At 45.6% G+C, this 25,523-nt stretch overlaps 1 protein-coding gene across 11 annotated transcripts in view; it reads right to left on the minus strand.

The window, feature by feature from the left end:
- Positions 1-25,523, minus strand: part of CHL1 (cell adhesion molecule L1 like) — a 146,762-nt gene that overhangs the window by 49,930 nt on the left and 71,309 nt on the right. For 9 of the 11 annotated variants that reach the window (XM_071550207.1, XM_071550209.1, XM_071550208.1 and 6 more), the window contains 4 exons: positions 12,390-12,578; positions 10,396-10,501; positions 8,480-8,670; positions 349-471 (listed from right to left, as the gene is read on the minus strand). In XM_071550207.1, the coding sequence (XP_071406308.1) occupies positions 349-471; positions 8,480-8,670; positions 10,396-10,501; positions 12,390-12,480 (511 nt within the window). In that variant the 5' untranslated portion in view covers positions 12,481-12,578. Of the gene's footprint in view, positions 1-348; positions 472-8,479; positions 8,671-10,395; positions 10,502-12,389; positions 12,582-25,523 lie in introns of all 11 variants that reach the window. The other 2 variants (XM_071550210.1, XM_071550211.1) reach the window with 1 other exon arrangement.

Below are 25,523 nucleotides of genomic sequence, written 5' to 3' on the forward strand. Positions count from 1 at the left end.
ATTATACAGATCTGACAGATTATTTTTCCTTTCGTTTCATAAATCAACCATTAGTTTACGAGAAGAGGAAAACAGAAATAATATATTGACACATGATATCTCCTCTCCTGTAAAAGCAGGAATCCTTATTTACTGATATATAAGCTTTCTGATAGCTCATATTTGATAACTTGTGTCAATCCACTCTACAATTTAACTTTGTGTCCTGTAAAACCAAATCTCCACTCCTCATTCTTCACTATCCAGATATTTCTCCCAAGCACTTGCACAATTATCATCAATTATGAATCTGTAATGAAACTGCTCTGGGAGACTAATGCATGAATTGAGCCAAAATGGTTTCCTTACCAATATTCATCCAGTAGATATGCAAAGGTGGGATGCCTTTGGGGGGGTTGCAGTGCAAAATCACAGAATCTCCATGCTCCACATCCAGAGGCTCGATTTTTTCTTTGGGGAACTTTGGTACACCTGCACAAAAAGAGAAGTTCCTCATTTGTTGACACCTTTTGAAATTTTGCTTTTTGTTTCTCGCTTAATACAGTTTTTAATAAAATACTTACCATAACATCATTCTTTGGTTTCCTGTCTTTAGTTACCATTCTTATTTACGAAGTGGTGCAGAGTAACAGCTCCTCAGAGGAGGAAAGCCCTGCAGCCAGGAATGCTCAGAGGAGAAATCCCTTCATTCACCAAGTGCCCAGACCAGGCACTGAATGGGGATGTTTAACACTTGTTTGGGATGTCCGTGGGCTTTGCTTAGGCTTTACTTTAACACATTTATTTTCAAACTCTTTCTACAGCTCCTTTGTTTGCATTGTCTGAAAGGGACAACTCAAAGCCACAGAGAACCCCAGCCTGAGGACAAGCCTGGCACAGAGGGCTGGGCAGTGATGGGTCCCCAAGCCTGGCACAGAGGGCTGGGCACAGATAGATCCCCAAGCCTGGCACAGAGGGCTGGGCACTGATGGGTCCCCAAGCCTGGCACAGAGGGCTGGGCACTGATGGATCCCCAAGCCTGGCACAGAGGGCTGGGCACTGATGGGTCCCCAAGCCTGGCACAGAGGGCTGGGCACAGATAGAACCCTCAGCCTGGCACAGAGGGCTGGGCACTGATGGGTCCCCAAGCCTGGCACAGAGGGCTGGGCACTGTTGGGTCTCCAAGCCTGGCACAGAGGGCTGAGCACAGATAGATCCCCAAGCCTGGCACAGAGGGCTGGGCACTGATGGGTCCCCAAGCCTGGCACAGAGGGCTGGGCACAGATAGAACCCCCAGCCTGGCACAGAGGGCTGGGCACTGATGGGTCCCCAAGCCTGGCACAGAGGGCTAGGCACTGATGGGTCCCCAAGCCTGGCACAGAGGGATGGGCACGCATAGATCCCCCAGCCTGGCACAGAGGGCTGGGCACTGATAGATCCCCCAGCCTGGCACAGAGGGCTGGGCACTGATGGGTCCCCAAGCCTGGCACAGAGGGCTGGGCACAGATAGAACCCTCAGCCTGGCACAGAGGGCTGGGCACTGATAGATCCCCAAGCCTGGCACAGAGGGCTGGGCACTGATGGGTCCCCAAGCCTGGCACAGAGGGCTGGGCACAGATAGAACCCCCAGCCTGGCACAGAGGGCTGGGCAGTGATGGGTCCCCAAGCCTGGCACAGAGGGCTGGGCACTGTTGGCTCCCCAAGCCCGGCACAGAGGGCTGGGCACTGATGGGTCCTCAAGCCTGGCACAGAGGGCTGGGCACTGATAGATCCCCAAGCCTGGCACAGAGGGATGGGCACGCATAGATCCCCCAGCCTGGCACAGAGGGCTGGGCACTGATAGATCCCCCAGCCTGGCACAGAGGGCTGGGCACTGATGGGTCCCCAGCTGCTCCCAGGACACTGGAACCCAGCCTGGGAGTGTGGAATGTTCTGGGAAGGTGGTTCCCAAGAAGCCACTGCAAGTCACTGCAGGTGAGGACACACAGCAGGCAGCTCTTCCACCTCATGCCTGGGGCTGTCCCAGTTCTTACCCATCTCCAGACTCAGATGGAACAGGAGACTGGACCAAAGCCTGTGCTGCCTCCTCATCCCATTGGGGTGGGAACCATCAGACCTGCAAACCTGCAGGTTTGCTCTGCAAGCTCAGGATGCAGAGACAGGCTTGGCACAAAGATTGCACAGGAGGGCACAAGGGCTGCACTAACTGGGCTTAAATATTGGTTAGTTGATGTTTAGTCCCCCAGATCATCAGCACTGATGCCAACAGACTGTGCTTGGGCAACCTCAGCAGCCCGAAACTCAAGCCAAGAGCAGGTGAGAAGATGGGGGGCAGAGCTGGGCTGGAGCCCACCCCACACCAAGCACTGGGAGGCTGCAGCTCAGAGATCAGCCCAGAGAAACCAGCCTGCAAAATGGAACCACTCCTTAAAGGAATTCAGCTAAGGAGTTTCAGAGCTAATGCCATCTCCTGCTTTCACTTCAGGCAAGTTCAAACTGGCAGAAGTTTGAGCTCAGGAAACTGCACTAAGCAGCAAAATGAACAGCAATTAAACAGCAAAGGCATGAAAATGTCCTGGTTGGGCAGAGTCAAACTGGCACAGGAAAGATCACCAGCCTGGTGTTCAAGTTATGACAGAGAGCTCTGACAGGGACTAAACAACCTGTGACCTCAGTGGTGCAGGCAGGGAATCTGCAACATCACAGAGCACGAGGCACAGCTGAGGAGGAGGGGGAGAAATGCAGGGACAGGACTCTGAGGACACTTCATACTCCACAGCACTGGTAAACATAAAAAGAAGCAATCACTACAGTGCTGATTGCCTGAATGCAGATTGTGCAAAGATTTTATCTCCAGGAGGATTATTAATAGGTTATGAATTCTTAGGAGAGGCAAAACGAAGCTAATGAGCATCACCCAACCTGTAGGTGAAATTTCAGGTAAAAGAAAACAACTACATATTTATCTCCAGCACCTTCAGTAACCTACATTCTCCGAGCCCTGGAAAATACATCTGCTGACTGAGTATTTTCCAGGAGGAAAAAACCAATTTGTTGATCTAAAGCTTATTTATTCCCCCAAACCACATCACTCTCAACAAAACCTCAAGTAAGCTGGATGAGGTGAAAGATAAGGGATTTCTGACTAAAGCAGAGACCAGCAAATAGATTAGTAGTGGGGTCACTCATCTAGGACATTGCAAACTTCTTCAAACTCATTTTTTGCCTCATTTAGCACATCTAAATCTGGGTCTGCACTATCCCAGTTGGGTGCCATAACCACTGGTCTTCTCAGTGAATTTCTGTAGCCAGTAATTACAGAATTATACAAAAATACAGAGTCCCACCAGGAGACAGTGAAAAGTCACGGTCTCAGTGTCATTAACTGGCAGCACAGACATTCATCTCCAACGTGTGGCTCAGATTTGGCATCTGGACTTCACTGGGGGAGCAGCAGTTTGACCCCAAATGTCCTCCACCTCCAACAGGACTTGCACCACAGGGGACTGAGGCTTTGGGGTTCCTCCCTGCTTTTTTTTTTTTTTTTTTTTACTTAGTTCACCACAAAAAACCTTGAAAAACTTTGATTTCCCCTCTCATGATGCATAACTTTGAGTGGTTTGAATCCTTGAAGCTTTGCAAGAGAGGAAAACTCAATTTCATGATAAATTCCTAAGTCAAATCTTCTGACAAGAGTATTTTCTTGTGGCCTCAAAGACTAGAAAAATACCTGCTCTGAATTCTGATTTATTAAAACTAAGGAGCTACTGTCACATTAGACTTTGGCTTTAGAATATCACTCTTTTGTATGTCTATATGGGCAATATTTTGGATTTTTTTTGCAGTGTTTCCATGTTCTAATTAGGGGATATTCCAGAATCAATCACTCCTGATTTGTGGCTGATCACAGGAACTGTCACAGCTCAATTAAGCTCAAATGCATCACACAAGATTAAATGTGCCATGAAAGTGTTTGATGCTGCACAGAGTTCTCAGTGCACATGGACATGGACATGGACATGGAAAATTCCAGCCAATTAATGTCTTTGCAGCCACCCCATGAAAACTCCCACCTCAATGCTCCATGCAATTCCCCACACTCAGATGGAATGAGAGAGGCCAGGGAATCCAGCACAGCTCCCAGTGCTGCTTCCCAACTTTATTCAATGACTCTGAGAGTCTCCCAGTGCCAGCAGGACCCTCACCACACCCACAATCACATGGCACGTGTGAAACAGCCATGGGCAAGAGGAAAACCTGCCCTTCTGATCTGGGCACATCTCCTAAAACCCCTCCATGACATCTAAAACTCTCAAAATACTTGGGAAAGGCTTCACTGCCCAAGTATGTTTTGCTGGGAAAGGCTTTGCTGCCCAAGTATTTATTCCTGACAAGTGCTGAACAGCACTCAAACCCCAGACTTGAAGTGCTTTGACAGTGTGTGAACCGTGGAAATGGGAGATTATCAGTGCCCAGAGTCATCTCTGCCAGGAGCCAGGCTCTGCTTAATCCCTGGGGTGACTCAAAGGGTAAGGACTGAGCTGAGCTTGAGACCAGGCAAAGCAGGGGGGCTGGGAGAAAACTCAGACAGGAGCCTGTTTCCCTCTCTCCTCCTTCTTACCTGTTCAGACAATACATCATCTCACCCAAAAGCAAGGAGGGAAAGTGATGCAATGCAATGTAAAATCTGCATTTGAGTTGAGCAGCATGAAAGCAGAAATGCAGCAACCTGAGCTGGCTCCCCAGTGCCCAGCACTGCTCCAGATTTACTCAGGTGTCACTTTGTCCCACAGCTTAGTTTTTGTCCTGCTGCTGAATCCAGTGACTTCCCACTAGAACTGTGTCAATTATCCCAGTTTATACAAAAGTGGAGCCCATTCACTCTGTTCTTTTACATGATTGTGGGTAAAGTGTTGAGAACTTGGCCTGAAGGAAAAGTATTTCTCCAGGTAACTTATCCTTGGGATTCCTGTGTCTCGTTTCTATCAGCATCTGATACAAAATGGGAGTCAGTTCATGATGGTAAATCAACACTAGCAAATATATTGTAAAACTACAGTAAAAAAGCATCACTATTCATCAGGTCTGTTTTCATAACCTTCTCTGTGGATGTTACTGGCATAGAAAGATGCTTAGCCTGACCCAACATGGATATTTTTATTTTCTTCCTTGCAAATGAACTCTTAAAGGATGTAAAAGTGAGAGAAAGCAGAACCAGACAAGAAATTTTGATATCCTGGAAGTTTCCAGTTCCTTGGACGCTTTAATTAGTAGTTAATTGTGATTTTTCATACAGATCTGTATCTTGTGCAGCAAACAGCCCAACACATCAAAGAATCTCAGACATGACTTAACAGCCCTCAATCACAAGGGCACTGAGTGCAGCTTGGGAAGCTTCCAGAGCTCCTCTCTGTGCCTCAATTGATATTCTGATCCACAGGAGCAGTAGTTAAATCTGTAATTTTCATTGCAGCCTTTGAACTGTTTATGAAATATGATCCTGCTTATTTATGGACTTTTTAATAGTTGCATTCAATTGAAAAAGTTACCAAAGTCTGGTTGCCAGAAGACTGTGGCTGTCAGTCCACTTTCTCCCAAAGATGTGAGAGGGAATCAGTGATTTCTTTTTTCTGTGTAAACCTCTCTATCACCCCTTCCAAAATGATGGTTCACAACAGAGTGAACCGAATGATTCAGATGGTCAGTGAAGTCCTCAGAGTTACAGGATGTGGGTTTAGGACATAAGAGGGTTAAATTTTATTCCCATCACCTGCAAAGTCTCCCTGAGTTCCTCTCTTTTGTTTTCTCTTCCATAAGGGCTACTCCAAGCACAAAGTGGGGTGCTGAGACCTCCTGTTTCAGTATCAGCTCAGTATCTTTTACTGATTTCACAGAAATCAGATTTGTGAATAGTGACACAGGTTTGGCTTTCCTTGGGAATTTCAGAACTGTTATCATTGGCAAAGCACAGCCTGCCACTGGACAATTTTATGTTCTGCCCATATTTCCATCCTCAGATCTCTGGGCTTTTGGAGCAGCAGCTTTAGAAATCCTGAGCATAAATCTTAACTCAATCTACCATGAAGAGCCTTTCACACCACAGTTAATTAAAGAAGTTTAAACTTTACTTCTTCTTCTCTGGCATTGGGCCTGCTTTTAACTCAAGCAACAGATTCCTGCAGTCCAGGAGGAGGGGAGCTGAAGTCTGTGTTCTCAGCATTTCAATTCCTTTTCCTGCTGTAACACTCTGTCCCTGGTTAGTCTGCAAACACCTCGAGCTGCTCAGAGCACATTGTTCCCCCTCTCCTCAGTGTCAGCCTGGACAGGGGAGGTGGGGTCTGTTCATTATGGAGGTGAGATTTAATGATCATTTCTGCTGACATTCCTATTGCTTTGCTGCAATAACCACTGTGAGTAAACAGTCTTTTGTTCTCCTTTCCAGCAGCAACCTCACAGACCCAGAATTCTGCAGTGCAAATGTAATTTATGAAAGCAAGTGGCCCACTCTGCCACGCTGGGGTTTCTCCCCTTCACTGGCACAGTGACTTGCCAAGCAGCTTTACATCTGACTTGAATGCAGCTGGCACAGCTCTGCCACCTCTGCATCCCCCTGGTGAATGCAGGGGGTGATCTCACATGGCCCAGGCTGTGCCTCAAAGCCTGGGCTGAACAGAGGGAATTTATGCCCAGCCCTTGTGCCAGCGAGTTTCTGATTTATGGAGGATCTGGGCACCAGCAGCTCTTTCACTCGGGCACAGTTTGGACCATCCAGCATTTTAGAAAATCAAATGTGCCTTCTATTCTTCTCTGAATGCTGATTTTATTGGCAGCACCCACATTGCACCATCAAATGAAAAAACTGATGGCAGAAGAGCAATAATAACAGTAAATGTGCTTTAAGAGATGGGAGTTGGATAAATCCCTCTAATAGATTATCTGTGCCATGTATTTATTTTCTGGGTTTAGGACTTGGCATATATTAGCACTAAAATTCCTCTTGCACTTGATACCAACCACGTTTGTAACCTCTCAATGAATTTGTTGGTAACTACTCTCAGTGTACTTAATATCTCCAGTATAGCCAATTTTTCATTAAAAGCAAAATCACCTACTCTGAGTGGAGGTTCAATAATCCCCAATACAGACATCAATTCCTTGTTTTTCATTTTAAGCATCTTTTTATGTTCAGTAGCAATGGAATATCAGAATATTCTGCTGCTGGAGGTGACATCCCTTCACTGAAACATGACACTGAGGTCCTCAACCTCTCTGAAATGTAATGACTTTGAGATTTTTTGCTCAAAAGAAGTCATCTGAACCCCCTGCCCTGCTTTGAATCCAAAGGGAGCAACGACGTCCTGTCTGGGCACTCAGTGGTGGTTGCTGAGCTGAAATATCACAGTCTTATGACTCTTAACAGCATTTGCCTTCCAAGAAATGTTTGGAAAGCAAAAGCACCACACAATTTCTCATTTTTTATCAAATAAAATTATCCAATATTAGAGAGGTCCCTCCAAATTTAACTCAGGTGTTTCCCCAAACTCACAAAATGCCTTTTCCAACATTTTCCCAAAGTGATCTGACTCAAACCAATTGTGACAATGACTTGCTAATCCTTTATTGCCCACTACATTTTATATATAATTCTAACACTATTTCATGGGCTATCTCAGCATTTTTATCTTTCATGAACAGTTAATGCCTTTCAATAACTGTCCTGCCTGCTCTGTCGTATTTTCTGCTATTTGCTTTATGCCCCCAAATATTTTGATTTCTGTATTTTCATGATGTTCTGGCATCACCTCAAAAACAAGTTGTCTCTGCCCAGATTAGTTGGAGAATTTACCAGACTACAACTCTCATCAATATTCAAGCTTTCTTCTTACAGAAAAAGTATTAGAAGTGGCAGCCTCACAAGAACAAGAAGTGGTTGTAAGCAAACACAAATCAGAAAAGAATTCTTATGGGTTTTATGGCAAAGGCAAAGCAAGATCTTTATAAAGGCATTTAAAAAGCCAAGTCAAAGCAAACAATCATTTTCTGTTGTTGAGCTTTCAGCTCTCCTGAGATGGGTATTAAAAGAGTTTATACTAATTTTCCCACTAACTCACCCTCTAGAGGAAAAGTGGGGCTGAAAATGCTCAAAAAGCAAAAGTAAATAATTTTTTCTTTTCAAAATAATGTATCTGGGGATGCATATACTTGATCTACCCAGTTTCATCTGTACTCAGTTGGCAAGGAGTGTCAGCATCTGCACTTGGGAGTTGATAGTCCAGGGGTCTTGTCTGAAATCCTGCATCCAGATTGGCTTTCTGTCCTCAAAACCAGGAATTAAATTCAACAGTTCCAGTGAGCAAATAAGAGTTCTGCCTTTGAATATTCACTGAAGAGCCAACAGTTCATGTTTTACCCTACACCACCTCCTTTGATTTGAAGAAACACAGTTCTCATCTTAACAACAATAATAAATTCAACCCAAAAGGAAAGTCAAAGCCCTTACTTGGGACAATGAGCTCGATCTCTTCTGACATGGCAGTTCCCAGGATGTTGGATGCAAAGCAACGATATTTCCCTTGGAAATTGCTGATCAGGCCACGGTTCTGAATCACAAAAGTCCCCGAGTTGTTGGATGTGACCACCCTCGGGTCAGACAACAAATCAAATGGTTTTCCATCCTTGGTCCAGTTAAAGCTGAAAAATAACACGAGTGTTACAAAGGACAAGCCCCACAACAGCACTGGGGGACTAAACCAGGGGTAAATATGGATCCAATTGTGTTATCAAAATCAAAGGGCAAACTTGGTGTCAGAGAGAATGGAATGACAAAATGACCACTGTGCTGCTCTAACACATCTCCCCTTTGGGACACTTTGCTCTTGGATCACCAGCTGGGACATGAAATAGGAATCCAGAGCTTGAGGCAAGGACAGCAACAGAGAGGGACTGTCTGTGAAAGGCAGAGCTGCCCATTGACAGGGGCTGGAGGTTGTAGAAGAGTTGGTGTTTTGGACTGGCAAAGGCTGATGAGGGCTCTCCTCACCATCTCCCATGCTTGAACCCAGAAGAAACTGAGATGCTTCCACTGAGCATCTCCTGGCCACAGAATCTCATGTAGTTTCAGTGCTACTGGGGTGTAATTTTGCTGAATGCTGTCATGTTTGTCACAGGTCCTGAGTCTGGAATTCTCAGATAGATGAAATTCTGGCTACACTGACTCGAGATCTGACAGTTGGACATTACAGTATAACATGCATTTATGGAAAGATACACCTTTTTTTTTAAGAGTATTGTTTCAAGATCTGACAGTTGGACATTACAGTATAACATGCATTTATGGAAAGATACACCTTTTTTTTAAGAGTATTGTTTCAAGATCTGACAGTTGGACATTACAGTATAACATGCATTTATTGAAAGATATACCTTTTTTTTTTTTTGAGAGTATTGTTTCAAGAGAATAAATTAATGTCAACAAAACTGTATGTTTTAGCATTTCTCCAGTTTTGGCCAAGCTGCCTTACTGCAGTGTGGAGGGAATTTGGTTTCCCATCACCTACCAGGCACCAGCACATCATTTAAACAGACCAGAAAACTTCTCATTGATGCACTGACAATCTGTGAAACAAAGGGAATTTGTGATCATGCTACAAATACCCATTCAGAGCCCAATTCAAAATGATCAAGTAATCTTGATATAAAGTAAAAAATTCCCTTTTAAAGTTTAAATTGTATTGCAGAAAAAGGAGAAAAGAAAGATTAAAGAGTAAAAATGACATGCAAACCAGCTCTTAATTTAGTCCATTCAGTGTGGAAAGCCTCAGGAGGAGGTTTTACTGTGGTATTATCACATTCTTGTTAATCACATTTTCATTAAAAATCTTTCTCTTTTCTACACTGGTGCAAAACACATAAAGCTTATCTTTGGATATTTATTTGAATAACTCCTTATGTGTCTACTTGTAACATCGCTGTGGCCCTGATGATGTCAGGTACAGACAAGGTATCTGATAAGATGCAAATGTGGTGTCTGAAAACACAGTTTAATGTGTTTGGTGTTTTTAGAGTGGCTGTGAAAAAGGCAGAAGAACAGTCTGGCCCCTGTGATTATTATTATTATTATTATTACACACATCCCATCTTTGCAGCACAGCCCAGACAGGTCTTTTACATCATGGGATGAACTCAGCATGTGCCTGAGAAATGAAACATCCCCCAGCAAGAAAAAACATGTTGATACCTATTCACAGAGTGAGGGAAAATGATGGAGCAACAAAAGCTGAGTGGCCAAAGTGCAGACCCAAACCTCACCCATGATGATGAGCAGGTAACTGTGCCCAAGCCCCTCCCAGCCAGAACAGTGCCTGGCAAAGGGTGAAAGCAAACTCAGCCCCTGCTGCTCCTGCCAGCTCTACTCACCTGGGCTGAGGGTTCCCTCTGGCCTCACATCTAATGGTGAACTCCTCATCAAAGGGGTAGGCAACCTGTGTGTGGGATTGCTCCGTGATGGTTGGAAGCTGCAAAACTGAGCACAAAGAGGCATCAGGTTAAAACAAAGCACAGCTGAGTGTCCTCAGGTCCCTCCTTCCAAAGGGGCAACGGCAGGATGGCCCTGCAAAAAGGGAGCCTGGCCTTCAAGAAAAGATGCTCATCCTTTCCCTGGCATGGACAAAGCTCTGCTCCCCAAAGCAACCACTGGCACTGCTCAGTGCCACAGAAGTGGCAGCACAGGTTGTGTCCAGCCCACGGGCATCACCTGCTCACACTCCCATGCCAGCCTGGCCAGGGCACAGGAGAGCTGGGACCTGCCAAAGCTACAACCAAACCACGGGGTTGTGCACTGGGAAAGGTGTTCATGGGTGAAGGCAATAACTGGCTTTTTAATCCAGACACACATTCACCCACGAGAAGCAGCAAACCTCTGTCTCCATCCTGGATAAAATTGCCAAGAAATCCATGGACAGCAAGGATGACTTAATACCCCCTCCAGGGTCACACAATGATGTTGCACTAACTTTTTTTTCTTTTTTTTGAGGGAATTAAAGTGGCCTGTGTAACAGAGCCACACAAGGGGTAACACTGCCTGCAGCAGAGAAGCTGGAGAGAATGGATCATCCCATTGTGATAAACAGCCAGCAAGAGAATTAACACACTCTTTGCTTGCTGTTTTGAGTCCAGAAAGCTCAAAGCTGGAGCAAAATGTGCTGTCTTCTTGTCATATCACGTGCTCTCAAAGCTGAACACTTCTAAGTCCATCAGCACCACCAATCAGAAGTAACAACTTTTACTAAAAAAATGAAACCAAATTAAAGTTTAGGTGGTTCCCTCATGTAGGTATGTAAAAGCAGTGGAGGCCCAGGATGTTTATCCTGCACTTTACAGTTTCATTGAAACAAAAGGAGCCACTGAAGAACCTTCCTGAAAAAAAACTCCTCTATTTTTCAATGTAAATTTGGATAGTTTTTAAAACCCATCCTCCAGCCCTGCCTGGATGCCTTGCCCTGTGCAGCCAGGGCTGTTGGCAGCTCCAGAGTGCTGAGAGCTCACAGCAGCCCCACAGGATGCCCCAAAACTGGCTCATGTCCTACTCTGAGCCCACATCACTCAAAACCCTGCCAAGAGCCTACACGGCTTCCCCCTTAGGTTTATTTATTTATTTACCCCCACCATAACTGATAAACCTCAATGCTGTTGAGTTTTGCTTTATTGGGGTTATTTACCCCCAAAACTCCCCACCCAACTGTAGTTTTCAATCCTCTCGGTTCATTTATGTTTGGAAAATGCAAAGCTGGGGAGGTCTGGGCTGTTCTCCAGGCAGTGGGGGCCACTGGCTCTCCTTGGATTGCTCCCTCTGAGCCTCATCCCATATTTTACACGTGTCCTGGAAGCACATGATCCGTGTCAAACAGGCAGTTTGAATGCACCACAGCCAGAGAGGGACACAGGAGGTGCCCCCTGGGGGGTACATGGGGTACAAAACACCTCCCTGAGGACCAACATCCTCCCTGAGCCACACACCTGCTCCTTTTCCAGGCTGGAATAGCAGGTTGCAAGACAAGAAAGGAAGGATTTATGTACATCAAACAAGCTGCAGGGAGATTCAGAGCCCAAATGAGGAATTTATGGGAAGGATAAACCCAAACCCTCGGAGCTAAGCTGTGTGTTGGAAGGCAAACACAAGATACATGTTATGAGACAAGTTCACTGCTACATTTAAACAGGTCCAAACAGAGCAGCTTACTTTTTTTTTATCACACCTGAATTTCCCAAAGGCCAAGTTGTGGCAGGATTAAATTTAAAATGGTACAACTGGAAAGGAGGATTTAATGTTTTTTCTTCGGGGAAAAGTTTAAAAGGAAAAAAAGGGATACCAAACAAAGCAGGAAAATGTACAGCAAATAGCTACAACTCACCTGATAATGGTATTTCAGTAGCTGCTGCCAAACTCAATGCAGAGAAAAACAGGCATATGGTGATGCCTTTTGTGCTTAAGAGCATCTCCATCACTCTTCTGTAAACAAGGAGTCCAGGCAGGATGAGGGATACCTTGTGCTTCCTCTCACTGTCACTTCAAATCAGACACGGGGATGTGAAAGGGGAATCTGCTGAGGACAAGAACAACAATATTAACCCACAAAATCAACTTGGTTCTAACAAAGTTATACATTAAAAAAATGCTTCAGCCAAACTGCAAATTGCACTAAGTGGTTCAATTTTCTTTCCTCTCCCCCCATCCTTTGGTTTCAGGAACAATCCCTACTACATCTCTAACAAAAAAATACACATACAAAAGTACAACTCTATTATAGCACAGAAGTATAATTAATTTTTTTTTGTTATACAATTAGAAGTAGGGATGGTTTAAACTGCAGTGTATTTGTAATCATTCCAGTTCATAAATTTTTCTAATGAGAGTTGTGTAAGTTGGAAAGTCATTTAAAAGATCTAATGAGAGAAATTTGGTACACTAATGACCTTGTTCATAAATCTTTTCTGTCTTTTATCTTTCCTTTATGCTTACAAAAAAGGACACAATCTCATTTAGTGCATTAATAAGGACCAGAACATGAAACATTTGTTTTTCCTCCACAATCCCAGAATTACTATATGTAAGTTTTACTCATTCCATTATCCATGCTGGGGTTCTTCATTACAAGGCAAAATGTTTTAGAGCTGCTAAAAGGAGACATATCCAGTGCTAATGAGCATTTAAGTGTAATTCACAGAGGAGCAAAAGGCTGGTGTAGATCAGACAGTAGGAAGGAATCCCTCCCTGGGAGGGTGGGCAGGCCCTGACACAGGTTCCCAGAGAAGCTGGGGCTGCCCCAGCCCTGGGAGTGTCCCAGGCCAGGTTGGACAGGGCTTGGAGTGACCTGGGCTGGAGGGAGGTGTCCCTGCTCATGGCAGGGTGTGGAATGGGATGAGCTTTAAGGTCCCTTCCAACCCAAACCATCCTGGGATTCTGTGATTCTACAAATGTGTGTGCATGGAGGATTTCACTTCTCAGCTGCACTGCTGGTAGCTCAGATAACAACCAAAGCTGTGCTTTGTATCTATCACACAGTGCTGAAGGGACACCACTCTCAGGAGAATTTAGACCTCATTTGCCAAGATAATTCCACAAGAGCAGTTTGAAGACAACTTTCCCATGCTGGAGCAAAGGACAGACCCCCAACACTCTGCCCCACATGGCATAGCAAGCTCTGCCTCCAGCCACCAAATTCCCAGGCAGAACTCCACGACCTTGGCAATCCATTGCCAGACTAAGCCTGGCTGGCACACGGCTCTTGTATCTTTGCACATCCCACCCCCTTAATCCAGGGATCAGAAAGGCAATCCCGGGATCACTGAGAGCAGTTGGCACTGGGGACACCAGGAGGTGGAACCTGTGGGTGCCCGTCCTTGCCCAGCCCAGCTGGGGCAGGGACAGAGCTGAGCCCCAGAGCTCCCACACACACAGGGCTCTCTCCTGACAGCTGGTTTGCTGCCCCTCCACAAACCACAGGCACAAAGCAGGGATTGCCCTTTACCCAACATGCTCCCTCTCACTTCAGCTCTTGGAACTGAGCAACAGGTTGTGCTGTGGCACTTCCTCCAGGATAATTCCTGCTCACATGGTCAGCAGCTCAGGAAGACTACCTGAAGTTTGGTCATTGAGGCCAAAATCCTTGGGTGAAGGTTGAAATTGGCCAACGAGGGGCAGGCCACAGACACCATAATCACATAAGCCTCATTTGTTTAGAAATGAGGCTAAAAACCAGATGTCTTCTAAGTATCTTAGGCAGGGAGTGTTTGCTGATGGAAGGAGCTGACTAATCTGCTTAGTGCTCTTTCACAGGGGGGGATGATGTGCAGAGGGGCCATGGGAGGGGACAGGGACCCTCTGGCTCTGCTGCCCTCCCTGGGCCCTGCCTGGGTGCAGATCAGGCAGATTCAGGCAACACCAGCACAGGGTGTTCCATGGCAGTCAGTATTTCCCAGAGTTGGAGTTCTCCTGGCTCTAACCTGTGAGCCACAGACCTTTCCAAGGCTCAGCCTGCTGAAGGCTGGGCTGTGTGACAGCCTGGGGGCCCAGGGGACACACAGCAGCCCCACCTGATGGCTGCTGTCACCGCAGGACAGGGCTCTGCCACCCTCCCTCACCTGCTCCTGGCAGACACTCAGCTCCAGATCTGTGACAGCCACAGCAAAGCAGATGCTCTGACAGCAAACCCTCTGGACACAGAATTGCAATTTAGGCTCATAAAAATCTGACCAGTGTTGCTGCCTGCAGATGGTACATCCGTGGCAGCAAAATCCTCCTGTCCCCCATCTGCTGTGACAGCTCTGGGGACTGGAGCAGCCAGGTCAGGATGCCAACCAGAGGCAGGGGAGAAGGGATTACAGGAGCTGTGCAGCCTGCTGAGGTCACAGACTGAGCAGCAGCAAGTTCCTTTTTAAATCAGTGTTCCAAAGCATTGTACAGATTCCCATTAAATTCAAGAAAAGAACCAGGAGCACAGCTCAATTCCTTAACCAAACCCATTAGCTCACAACCTCAATTTTTTTTTCTTTTTTTTTTTAATAGAGTGACAGAGCAAAGCAGAAACATTCCAAACAAGAGGATATCCTTCATCCTGTGCTACAGCACGACTTGCCTCTGCAGGCTGCTGTAATTAGTCGGCCTGTCTAGCACCTCACTGCTCTCCCTGGCTGGAATACTAATGCAGGGCCACAGCACCAGCCTTGGGCAGCAGCCAGCACAGGGGCACCGGTGCTGCTGGATTGGGCACAGCCAGCAGACACTTCCACAGGGCCCTTGGAAATCTCTCTGTGCTGTGTTTTACCTCCTATGTGTTCTGGGGTGGCTTCCCTAAGGTGCAATCCTGGTGTGACACGAATTAAGCAACAATGTCTTTGTGGTGGAGTTTACCCAGTGCCACCTGTCCAGCAGGATGAGCCTCCTGTTCCTATTCCATGGGTGTTATCCCTAAAGGAGTAGCAGAGGTGTTATCTGGGCTGTGACAGCAAATATTATGGAATGCCAACACTTTCTGCACCTCTCCCCTAATGTGCCCCACTCCACTGGTCTCCTCTGCACCCTGTTCTGGACAATGTTGCTCCTCAGCAGATGGTCAGGTGAGACACATCCTCCCAGCAGAGACCTGTGCCAAGGTGTTAACCTTGTCTGAAGTGACTACAGACAGGGCTGCCAAGCTGTAGGTGTTGGTTTAGGATGGCTGCCACACCCTTGGCTGTCCCACCAAGCTCAGCTGAAACTGCAGAGTCCTTGAGTAAACCACCAGCCTCCCCTCTCATCTCCAGCACCCAAACAACCCCAAGTCCCTTCCTAAATGAGCCATATCAGACATCCTTCAGACTGCCCATCCCTCCTAGCTTCAGACACAGACAACATACCCAAACTTAAGGCAGCACCATCTTTCACTTCTATGATGATTAAACTCCAACCCAAAAGTTCTCATCTTGTGCCAGTTCCCAGCAAATGAACAATTTAGTTGCTGAAGTAATTTGGAGAAATAAATGAGGGAGCTGTGCAGGCAGCTGGCAGCTGAGGGCAGGTTTCGGTCTCGCTGGTGCCAAAGCACAGCTCTCTCCTTGGGGGTGGGGAGGTGCCAGAGAGCACCTTGCAAAATCCTGCCATGGTACAAACACCAGCCCTGTTCTCTGAGGCAGAGGGCTGGGGCAGAACCAGAGCTTCTTGCTTTTCATAAAATCATTGCATGGTTTGAGGTTGAAAGGGGCCTTAAAGCCCATCTTGTTCCACCCCCTGCCATGGGCAGGGACACCTCCCACCAGCCCAGTTTGCTCCAAGACCCATCCAACCTGGCCTTAGACACTCCCAGGATGGGGCAGCCCCAGCTTCTCTGGGCACCTGTGCCAGGGCATCTCCACACTCATAGGGGAGAATTCCTTCCCAATATCCCATCCAACCCTGCCCTCTGTCAGTGTGAAGCCATTCCCCCTTGTCCTGTCACTACATGCCCTTCTGAAAAGTCCCTCTCCAACCTTCCTGTGAGCCCCCTTCATGTACTGCAGGGCTATGAGGTCTTCCCAAAGCCTTCTCTTCCCACTTTTCCCAGAAATTCCACATCCTCCTTTATTCTCACAAGGGGTTGGCTGCAGCATCCCTTGGACCAGGGAGGGAAGCACCAGATTGCCAAAGAAAACCTTCCTTCTACACAAGGAAGGAACAGGTTTCACTGCAACAAATGGTACATTCACAATCCCTCCCCTCCCTTTTTCCCTCCCTCTCCTCCCTCCATTTCTATCTTTCTATTTGCTTTCCTCTGCCTCAGGCCTGAGTCAAGTAATTTCAATTCACTGCAAATACTTATCTGTAGTTCCTTACCTGCAATTCATTATTTACTGTGCTGTTCAGTTAATAGTAAATACTGATTGCTCTAAGGACAGCTCATTTGTTTGTTTAATGAGCTGCCTTTAACTTACACTGAGCAAATCTTTCAAAATATCAGGATTTCCAAGGAGTAATGCAGTTCCAGATTCTTTTATTATATCCCCTTCCTTCCAGAAGGACATAATAAAAATATTGGACAACCAAACAAGAAAAAAAAAATTGAATTTCCATTTATCTCATCAACCTGGCGAACAATTTTCCCGATGTGTAATTACTACATTAAAATTACTCATAAATGGCAGCAGGATGACAGCCAAAATTCCCAGTTTATTGGTCTGCTGCTTCCAAGAGGAACTGCATTGCACTGTTAAACATGGGATCTACCTCAGCTGTTGGTTCCCTCTTCAAAAATGTGAGAATTGGTCCGTGTTTAAGTCCTGTACAGCACAAATATTCAATAAAGGAGTGGATTCCCACAGCTTAACACTGGTCCAGCTCTGGGCTAAGTTTTGTAGTAGCCAAAACCAGGTTTGATTGCTCAGTGAAATGTATGTTGCAGGATTGCTAAATAAAAAGCCTTTTGTAATTAGAAATTACAGCCTTCTGTGTGGTCAGAGTTGTAGAATAACAGAAAAAAAAACTCTGGAAAAAAAATTGCTTTCTGATAGGAGAAATAAAAATTTGGCTATTTAATGATAGCACAGGGAATCACTAAGGCTGGAAAAGACAAGTTCAGGTGTTGATGTTACACACAGCCTCCCCCTACAAGCTTTTTGACATCCCAGTGTTGGTAGCAGGGAGCTGATAACCTTCACTTGACTCTATCCCAATCACCTATTTTGGGATGTTGTCAGTTCGTTAAAAAGCAGCCCATGATGCAAATGCTGGAGGTGATTAAAATAATCATCCAAATCAGAAAGCTGTTCTTCCTTCCGTGGCAAAGTGATTCCAAATACACAGTAGCGCAGAGCAGGGATGGAGATATTTTTTAAATGCAGTTCCACTCTCAGGAGGTTTAGTGAAAAAAAGTTCATGTATTATTTATCTTGCCAAGGACTTCATAAACCCTTATTGGACAGCACATCTAAAGTAAAAGTTTTCAGTGTAGTTAAACAACTTCAGCATTATTTCACAGGATTTATGTGTTCCAAATATGATTGCAACTATTATTCCTTCCTAATTTTGTAATCCATCAGTCTTTCACTTTTCCCAAACCACAAAACCACTCTAAAAATCTGACAGAATGAATATAATTAATAAAGAAATATGCACACCAGGCTGTCCAATGTAGCACAAGCAGCAATAAAACATTCACTTCAATAAATAGTGTATTAGAATTCATTTCCCTGGGATGAGGTTCTAAGAAATAAAGGAATTTGGGAGCTCAACTTGCCAGGTCTTGGTTAGTGCCTTCCCCTGGTCATCACCCTGCCCACAGAATGGCCCAGCACCTGACAGATCTGATTGCATTTGTTTCAGACCTCTGGAAGGTGACACAGTTTTCTACCAAACCACAAACCTTGCATGGCTTTTCCACACATACAGTGATGGAAAACTGGAGAAATGGGGGTGAGATCAGTACAAGTGATCTGCTTGTTGGAAGCTCTCTGCCAACATGAGCCTTCTGCCCAGGATCTCGAGGGGCTTGATGCCAGAGACTGTGAGATCTTCAGCTTTTCCTAAGAATATAAATAAATGGATTCTCTATTGTCATTTCACCAAGATGATTCCTGCCAATTGGATTATCTGAATATATTTTATTCCTTTTTTTTTCCTTTTGCTTGTGCCATCTGAAGCGCTCCCTTGGATGGCTCCTTTCAAGTCAGAAAGACTTGGGGGTATGGGTTTGGTTTTTAAAAACAGCAATATTTTTGGCAACACAAGATATTTAAACTTAATAATTAATTTAGAATCACAGAATGGTTTGGATTGGAAGGGACCTAAAGATCACCCAGTTCTATTCCCTGCCATGGGTAGGGACACCTCCCACCAGCCCAGGGTGCTCCAAGCCTTGTCCAGCCTGGCCTTGGACACTCCCAGGGCTGGGGCAGCCACAGCTTCTCTGGGTACCTGTGCCAGGGCCTGCCCACCCTCACAGGGATGAATTTTTTCTATACCCATTTTGGTCTTTCTGCTCAATCCATCCAGTGTTAACTGGAACTGCCTGAGCCCACCAGAGATTCATTTCTAAACTTAAACTCCCCACTTCTGTATTTGCTTCCTGTGAAAATCTGTAGACCTGAAACATTCAAAAAACCACCAACTTCATTCAAGTTACACAACTGTTGAAAACAAAGCTCACTTTTGCAACTGTGGATATTCACAACAGGAACCTGCCCTGCAAAGATGAGGAGGAGACCATGTTTGCCATGGGATTATCAGGTCCACTCTGCTGGAATCCCAAAATGCCCCTGAGCAGCACTTGTAATAAAAAGCCACAAGAAAATCCAGCATGGAAATCAATACCTGGTTTAGCCTCTTCATAACCAGTGAAACAAACCTGTGGATGGTATTACTGATGATGAAAAGCTCATTAAACTTTAGTTATAACATTATTGACACAGCACTTAGGAGGAAATTGAGAGAACCTTCCTGGTGGTTCTTTGTACCATTAGAACACATAAACCTGAGTGCCCTGCAGCCAATCCCACCATTAGGGATGTTCTTAAATATGTGAGTAAATACAAACCTCTGTGTTGATTTAAAAGAGAACAAAAGAGCTTAATCAGGACACCAGGTGACCCCAGAATGGCTCTGGCTCAGCTCTCCTGATGGGACAGGCATGGACAGGCATCAGAGGGTGGGCAGGAGACTCCTCTCCTGGCACAGACACTCTCCCATCCTCCTCCAGCTGCCTGGAGACTTTCTGAGCCACTGTTGCACCCAACCTTTAGTCCACAATAGTTCCCAATGGGCCTCTGTTCCACAAATAGAAGAAATTTCTTCTTTTTACTTCATTGATGACATATTTGACCTCCATCACCCCAGTTAATTAATCCCTCAATATGTACAGTGTTAAACTTGCTGTTTAATGATCTTACTGGCTCTTCCCAGCTCCCTACAGATCCTTCCTTCTGACTGTGCAATTCCCTGTATCCCTCCTTTCCAACCCCATTGCCCAACTGAGCCCTTTCAAGCACCAGCTTAACCAGAGCATGTGTATGGGGTGGGGGAACTCAGTGCCCAGTTTGGCCTCAGTTCCTGCTGCCCTGCCCATCCTCACTGCAGGTACAGCTATTTTTCCCTTTTTTTTTTTTAATTTTTATATAACTTCTGGACTGGGTTAACTGGGCAGCAACTCTGAGCCACCACAGCAGCTCCTGTGACAGATGAGTTTAGGTCTCTAGACACAAATTTAGTCTTTTATTGAGTGGGAACCAATCCATATCTTCACATTCATCTTATTCTATCCTTCTTCCAGCTCTACCGTGGCAGCAACCTCTCTTTCAGGGGAAAATCTGGATTCATATGGTGTATTTGAGGTGTATCTACCACATCCTGCAGCATAAATTACTCGTGTAAATGTTTTGCAGACTTCTGAAAAATCTACAAGTCTTTAATTAACTAGTTTTTAAGGTATTTAGAGTTGAAGAGGAATTAAAAATACCGTGCTGAAACTTTACACTACGTTCCTTCATTTCACTATGAAGGGCACTCTGCATAATTCTTGTAAAAGTCACCACAAAATCAGGTTTATAAATGCACATTTACAGATGTAAGAGCAGCCTAATCCCCCCACGTGTGTCTGTTTTATCTCCTTCACTTCAAGGCATGGTCATGCATTCATTCCTTTTTTTGCTAACCAAGGAAATCAGAGGGATTAATCCAGGAGATAACACTGGAGCAGAGGAATGCTGTGACCTGCAAACACCCAGTGAGCACCACTGGTAACAAACCAGCCCAACCCTGAGCTTTGCACATCCACCTGAAAGCACAGCAGCCTGTTCCAAATTCAACTGTTGTCTGAGGCTTTCCTTGAGATGTTACATCTCCTGCACAGTTGTGGCTGCAACCAGCTTTAGATTAATTGAAATTTTCAACAGCCATTAGCATTTCAGCTCACAGGTCAAGCATGAAGCAGAAAGCACAGGACTCAGCAAGTGGCTGAGTGGGGACGAGCACGTGGCAGCACAAAGGAAAGGGCAGGTTGCAGTTTGTGCTCAGAGGAGACTGTTGGTGACAGCTCTGCCGTGGAGGCGATGCATGTTCTCCTCATTCCAAAATGGATTTGTGGCAGAGGCACTCACTTCTTTGGTACACTCATTCTCCCTCTTTCAAAGCACAAAATCATGGGAAAATCATGAGCTTTCTCATGTTAATGCAAACAAACATGAGTTAGGGTGAAGCAACAGCTCCTCGCAGCAGCCCTGCCTCACCATGAGAGCCTCTCCTGCAACCCGGCATTTGAGCCATTCCAGCTCCATCCCTGGGCACACACCAAGCCAGGCAGAGCCCTGGGAACTTGGCAGTGTGGGCAGGGATGTTGGAACAGCAGGAGGGGCTGAAGGAGCTGGGGGGGGGCTCAGCCTGGAGAAAAGGAGGCTCAGGGGGGACCTTCTGGCTCTCTGCAACTCCCTGATGGATCCAGGTGAAGGTTGAGCTTTGCTTCAGGGAACAGAAACAGGAGGACAGGGAACAGTCCCAAGCTGGGCCAGGGCAGGGACAGGGTGGATATTATGGAAAATTTCTTCACTGAAAGGGTTGTCCAGCCCTAAAAAGATTTAAAAGCTATGAAGATGTGACACTGGGGAACATGGGTTAGTGCTGGGCTTGGCAGGGGTGGGGGGGACCAGTTAGACTTGATGATCTTAGAGGTGTTTTCCAGCCTGAATGATTCTGTGCCAGGCAGAGCTGCTCACAGGCCTGAGGGTTAATGCCATTGTTCAGTCAGCAGAAAGCTCCTGGAGAACAGCACAGAACGTGCTCTGAGTGCACACCCGAGGGCTCCTCGGGAATCTGCCACTGCAGGAATCCTGCACTCCACCAAGTAGGAAAGGAGAGGGAACATTGACACCCCCAGACTCTCATGGGCTCCTCTGGAGAGTGCAGGGTGCTCCTGGTGGTACAGGAGAAATCTCTGAGCCAGGAAAACCATCCCTCAACTACAGAAACCACTGCAGGGCAGGGAGGGCTCCAGTGATTGTCTCATCATGGGTTTATCTTTACTCCAGAGTTCCCTGTGCTGGAAACGAGGTGACAATATGAACAGGGGGAAAAAAAGATGTTTAACTGCAAGTGAATTACCCCTATAAACATCAGAAAACAGCCTTTACTCCCACTTGAACGACTAAGCATCACCTGTTCCTGCTGTGGCACAGGCAGGTGAGCTCATCCACAATGTACAACACTGGCAATGCTGTCACATACCTAAAATCCTAAATCTGAGCTCACTGCTTCATCCAACATGAGCACTCACAGGGCTCCTCTGCCTTGTGGGCTCAGGGGATGCTCAGTGTATTCTCGAGATTCCAAAAATCCCAGCGAGCTTCACACCCAAAATCTTAAAACCCAAGAAAAATTAGCATCCCAACTGAAGCAAACCCCCACTACCATTTTGTCAGTGCATCTCAGCACAAGGGCACCACAAGCCAGGGGAAGTCATTGGGACCCTGAGTGTTCCTAATTTAAATTGCAGTCAGTGGCTCGTGACCACGGAGAGATTCACAGCAACCAGTCAGGGTATTTTCTGCCTTCCTCTCATTTCTCCTTCTTCAGTGCAATAAGAGGAATTAGCTCTTTCAGCCTTGTGGAGGATCTCCCTGGGCTTGTTTTTCCCAATAAATCAATGCCATCAAGCTTCCAACATTTTCCATGTTACCAGAGATACCAAGGATTACTTTTAAAAACAACAAAAATCAAGTGAAATGCAGTGATTTCACCACAGACACTGCAGGAAAGCATTAAAGGGTACAAGTTAAACACCATCCACACCACTCTGATATCCTGACATGCTCTGCCTGGATGGGGAACAACTCCTCTCAGTTTGGGAATTGTGGTTTGATTCCACAGGAGTATCCATGGGATTTACAGTTTCCCAGAGGAACTGATTTGGGGCAGTAATTGCAGGATTTGGCCCAGTTTGTGCATCAGGAAATCCAAGCACCAGAGCAAACAGGACAGCATTAGAGACACAGGGATATTTCCTCCTTATCCTGCATTTCCTACTTTCCTTGTGTTTACCTGGAATCCACAATCCTTTCCTTTTTCCACAAAGATGTTCACAGTTAAATAAAACCCCCAATAAGCTTCAGGAAAACCACATATTCAGAAGCCCAGCCCACACTGGTGGGACTTTCTTCACCAGTATTTTGGACAATCCCAGCAGAGGCTCATGAGAAACTGATGGGACAAGTTTTTGTCAGGATCTCCAGGGAGGAAAGAGTTTATAATCATACTGGAAGTGCCCAAGACGTTCTTCCAAGGACCATAATGCTGCAATTTATCAGGTCATCATTTTGTTCCAATAGATCCTATTAATGAAAATATTTTGTGCCCAGGCTTTCAGGGATGTTGCTGATAAGGTGAGGATTTATTGGTGAGCACAGCAGCTGTTTTCTGCCCTCACTCAGGTAGTTTTACCCTTGTAGGAGAAAAGCATCATTCAAAAAGCTCCAAATCCCAACGATTTTCTGGCTGCAACAGTTGCTTTTCTCCATTAATACCTTTTTTTTCAGGGCACTGAATCAAAACATCCATCAGAGGCACTGAAGACAGCTGGCAATATATGGAATGTATCTACTGTAGCTGGGAAGGAAAGGGGAAACTTTGTAATTCTGCTTTTCTCTCCTCTGGATCCACATTCATCATGTCTTTCACTACCAGCAAGCTGCAGAAAGGCAGTTGTCAGTGACTGCATTATTTTCAGGTGATCACAGAAGATGTTTCATCACACAGAGCACAAACACACAGGGTGCATTTTAGGGCACAGCTGATCTTTAGAGTTGCAATTTGACTCCAACAAGGTGGATGAGCAAAGAACAATGAGGAAGAAACACTTGCAGCAAAACACACTATCCAAAGAGTCTAAAAGCTTTCAAAAACACACCTATTTCTTAAGGTCCTGGAGAAAAATGTTATCAAGGCAATTGGGCAAATCCAAGTCCATTCCCTCAGCCAGTGGGGGGTTGGGGAAGTGTCTCCCCAGGCCAGACAAGAAGGTTTAGAAACAATTCAGAGGCAGTGCCCACAAGCTGCATGAGGGTAATTTAGATCAGCACTTTTCCTTTCTCTTTACCTTTGGTGTTCTGCTTTCCATGGCAACAGCAAAACACACTCACCTAAACCCCACCACCAAATAGTCAGTCCTTGTTTCCAAAGCTGGAGATGCTGCTGGTTCCCTGTGCTGTGACTTTATGAGCACTGAGCACAAACCCATCATATCTTCCCTTTTTTTTTTCTTTTTTTTTTTTTTTTTTGCAAAAAACCTCAACTCCACCTTGCTGGAAATGAAAGTAAATAAAACTAAATTTGAAGTACAGCAAATGTGAATCGGGAGTGGCAAATTCTGCTTGAATTATTAAAATCTGTTCAGGTTATGCAAAACTGAAAGGAGAATCCTTATGCTGAATGTCAACCAGGCAGAATCACGGCCTTCATTGCCCATTCTGTCCATCACATCGTGTCCTCCAGAACAAGGCTGACTTTTGCTGCAGAAGTGTCACACTAATCAATGACATGCACGTTGGGATAAAGCTCTCTCTGTAATACAGACTTTGTACAGGGCTTCTGTAACATCACATCTGTTCCTCTACCTTTTTCTTAAGCAGAAAAAAAAAATCACCTGAACTTATAAATACTGTTGATCATGTTGTTTTCATCCCATTTGTGGCAGGTCACGTGGATAAATCCATTTTATTGCCCTCTAATTGTTATCTCACATATTGAGCTAAACTGCACCTGGCAGCCTGGTGGATGCTCTTGGGTGTTCCCTGAAAAACCTGACTCTGTTGTTATAAATAACATTTCCAGTTAAATGAGTAACAGGAATCCTTTTCAGGTCCAGGACACAACGTGGCAGATCAAGAAGGTGCAAAGGGAGCCTGGCATTAAATACAGAGAGCTGCCCACAGCTGGGGCAGCTCCCTGGCATGGGGGCACCAGGGCAACACTGCTGTAGTGGGAGCCACACACCCACCTGTAATTTAGTCAGTGAATGCTTGAAAAGAACTAATCCTGTGCCAACCAAACTCTGTTTTATTCTGCAGGGCAGAAGAGCCAACAGGAGCCTTCTTTGTTAGACCTTGTACACCTAAATACAGGTAGCAGGAGGTGGCAGATGAGCTCTTGGCTTTACTGACACTTTCCTTTCTCCTTTTTCACAACAGTGGAAAACTCCCAGATCTTGAAGCATACCAAGTTTCAAACAGGTAGAGAAGAAGTTAATGGCTCCTGGAGACATGGCAAAGTAAAAATGAAACCCACTGCTGCAATTACATCACATGCCCTTTGAGCTTTTCCCTCCACTCTCCTTTTCCTCCCTTTATTTGGCTGAAGTTATTTAAAGGACAGATCTCTGTTTAAGCAGCTGCTGCCATGACTGGTTGGGCCAAGCAGCACTTTTTAATTAAATATTTGCTGCTGGGAGAGTTTTCTCTCCCCTCCCTGCCATCCTTGTGGACAACATTTGTTCTTGCAGAGATAACAGGGCTGCTGAGCAGCCTCCTGCACTCCAACCCCTGCCAGGGTGTGAAAC

The sequence above is a fragment of the Pithys albifrons genome, chromosome 3, assembly GCF_047495875.1.
Source record: "Pithys albifrons albifrons isolate INPA30051 chromosome 3, PitAlb_v1, whole genome shotgun sequence".
Classification (NCBI taxonomy): domain Eukaryota; kingdom Metazoa; phylum Chordata; class Aves; order Passeriformes; family Thamnophilidae; genus Pithys; species Pithys albifrons.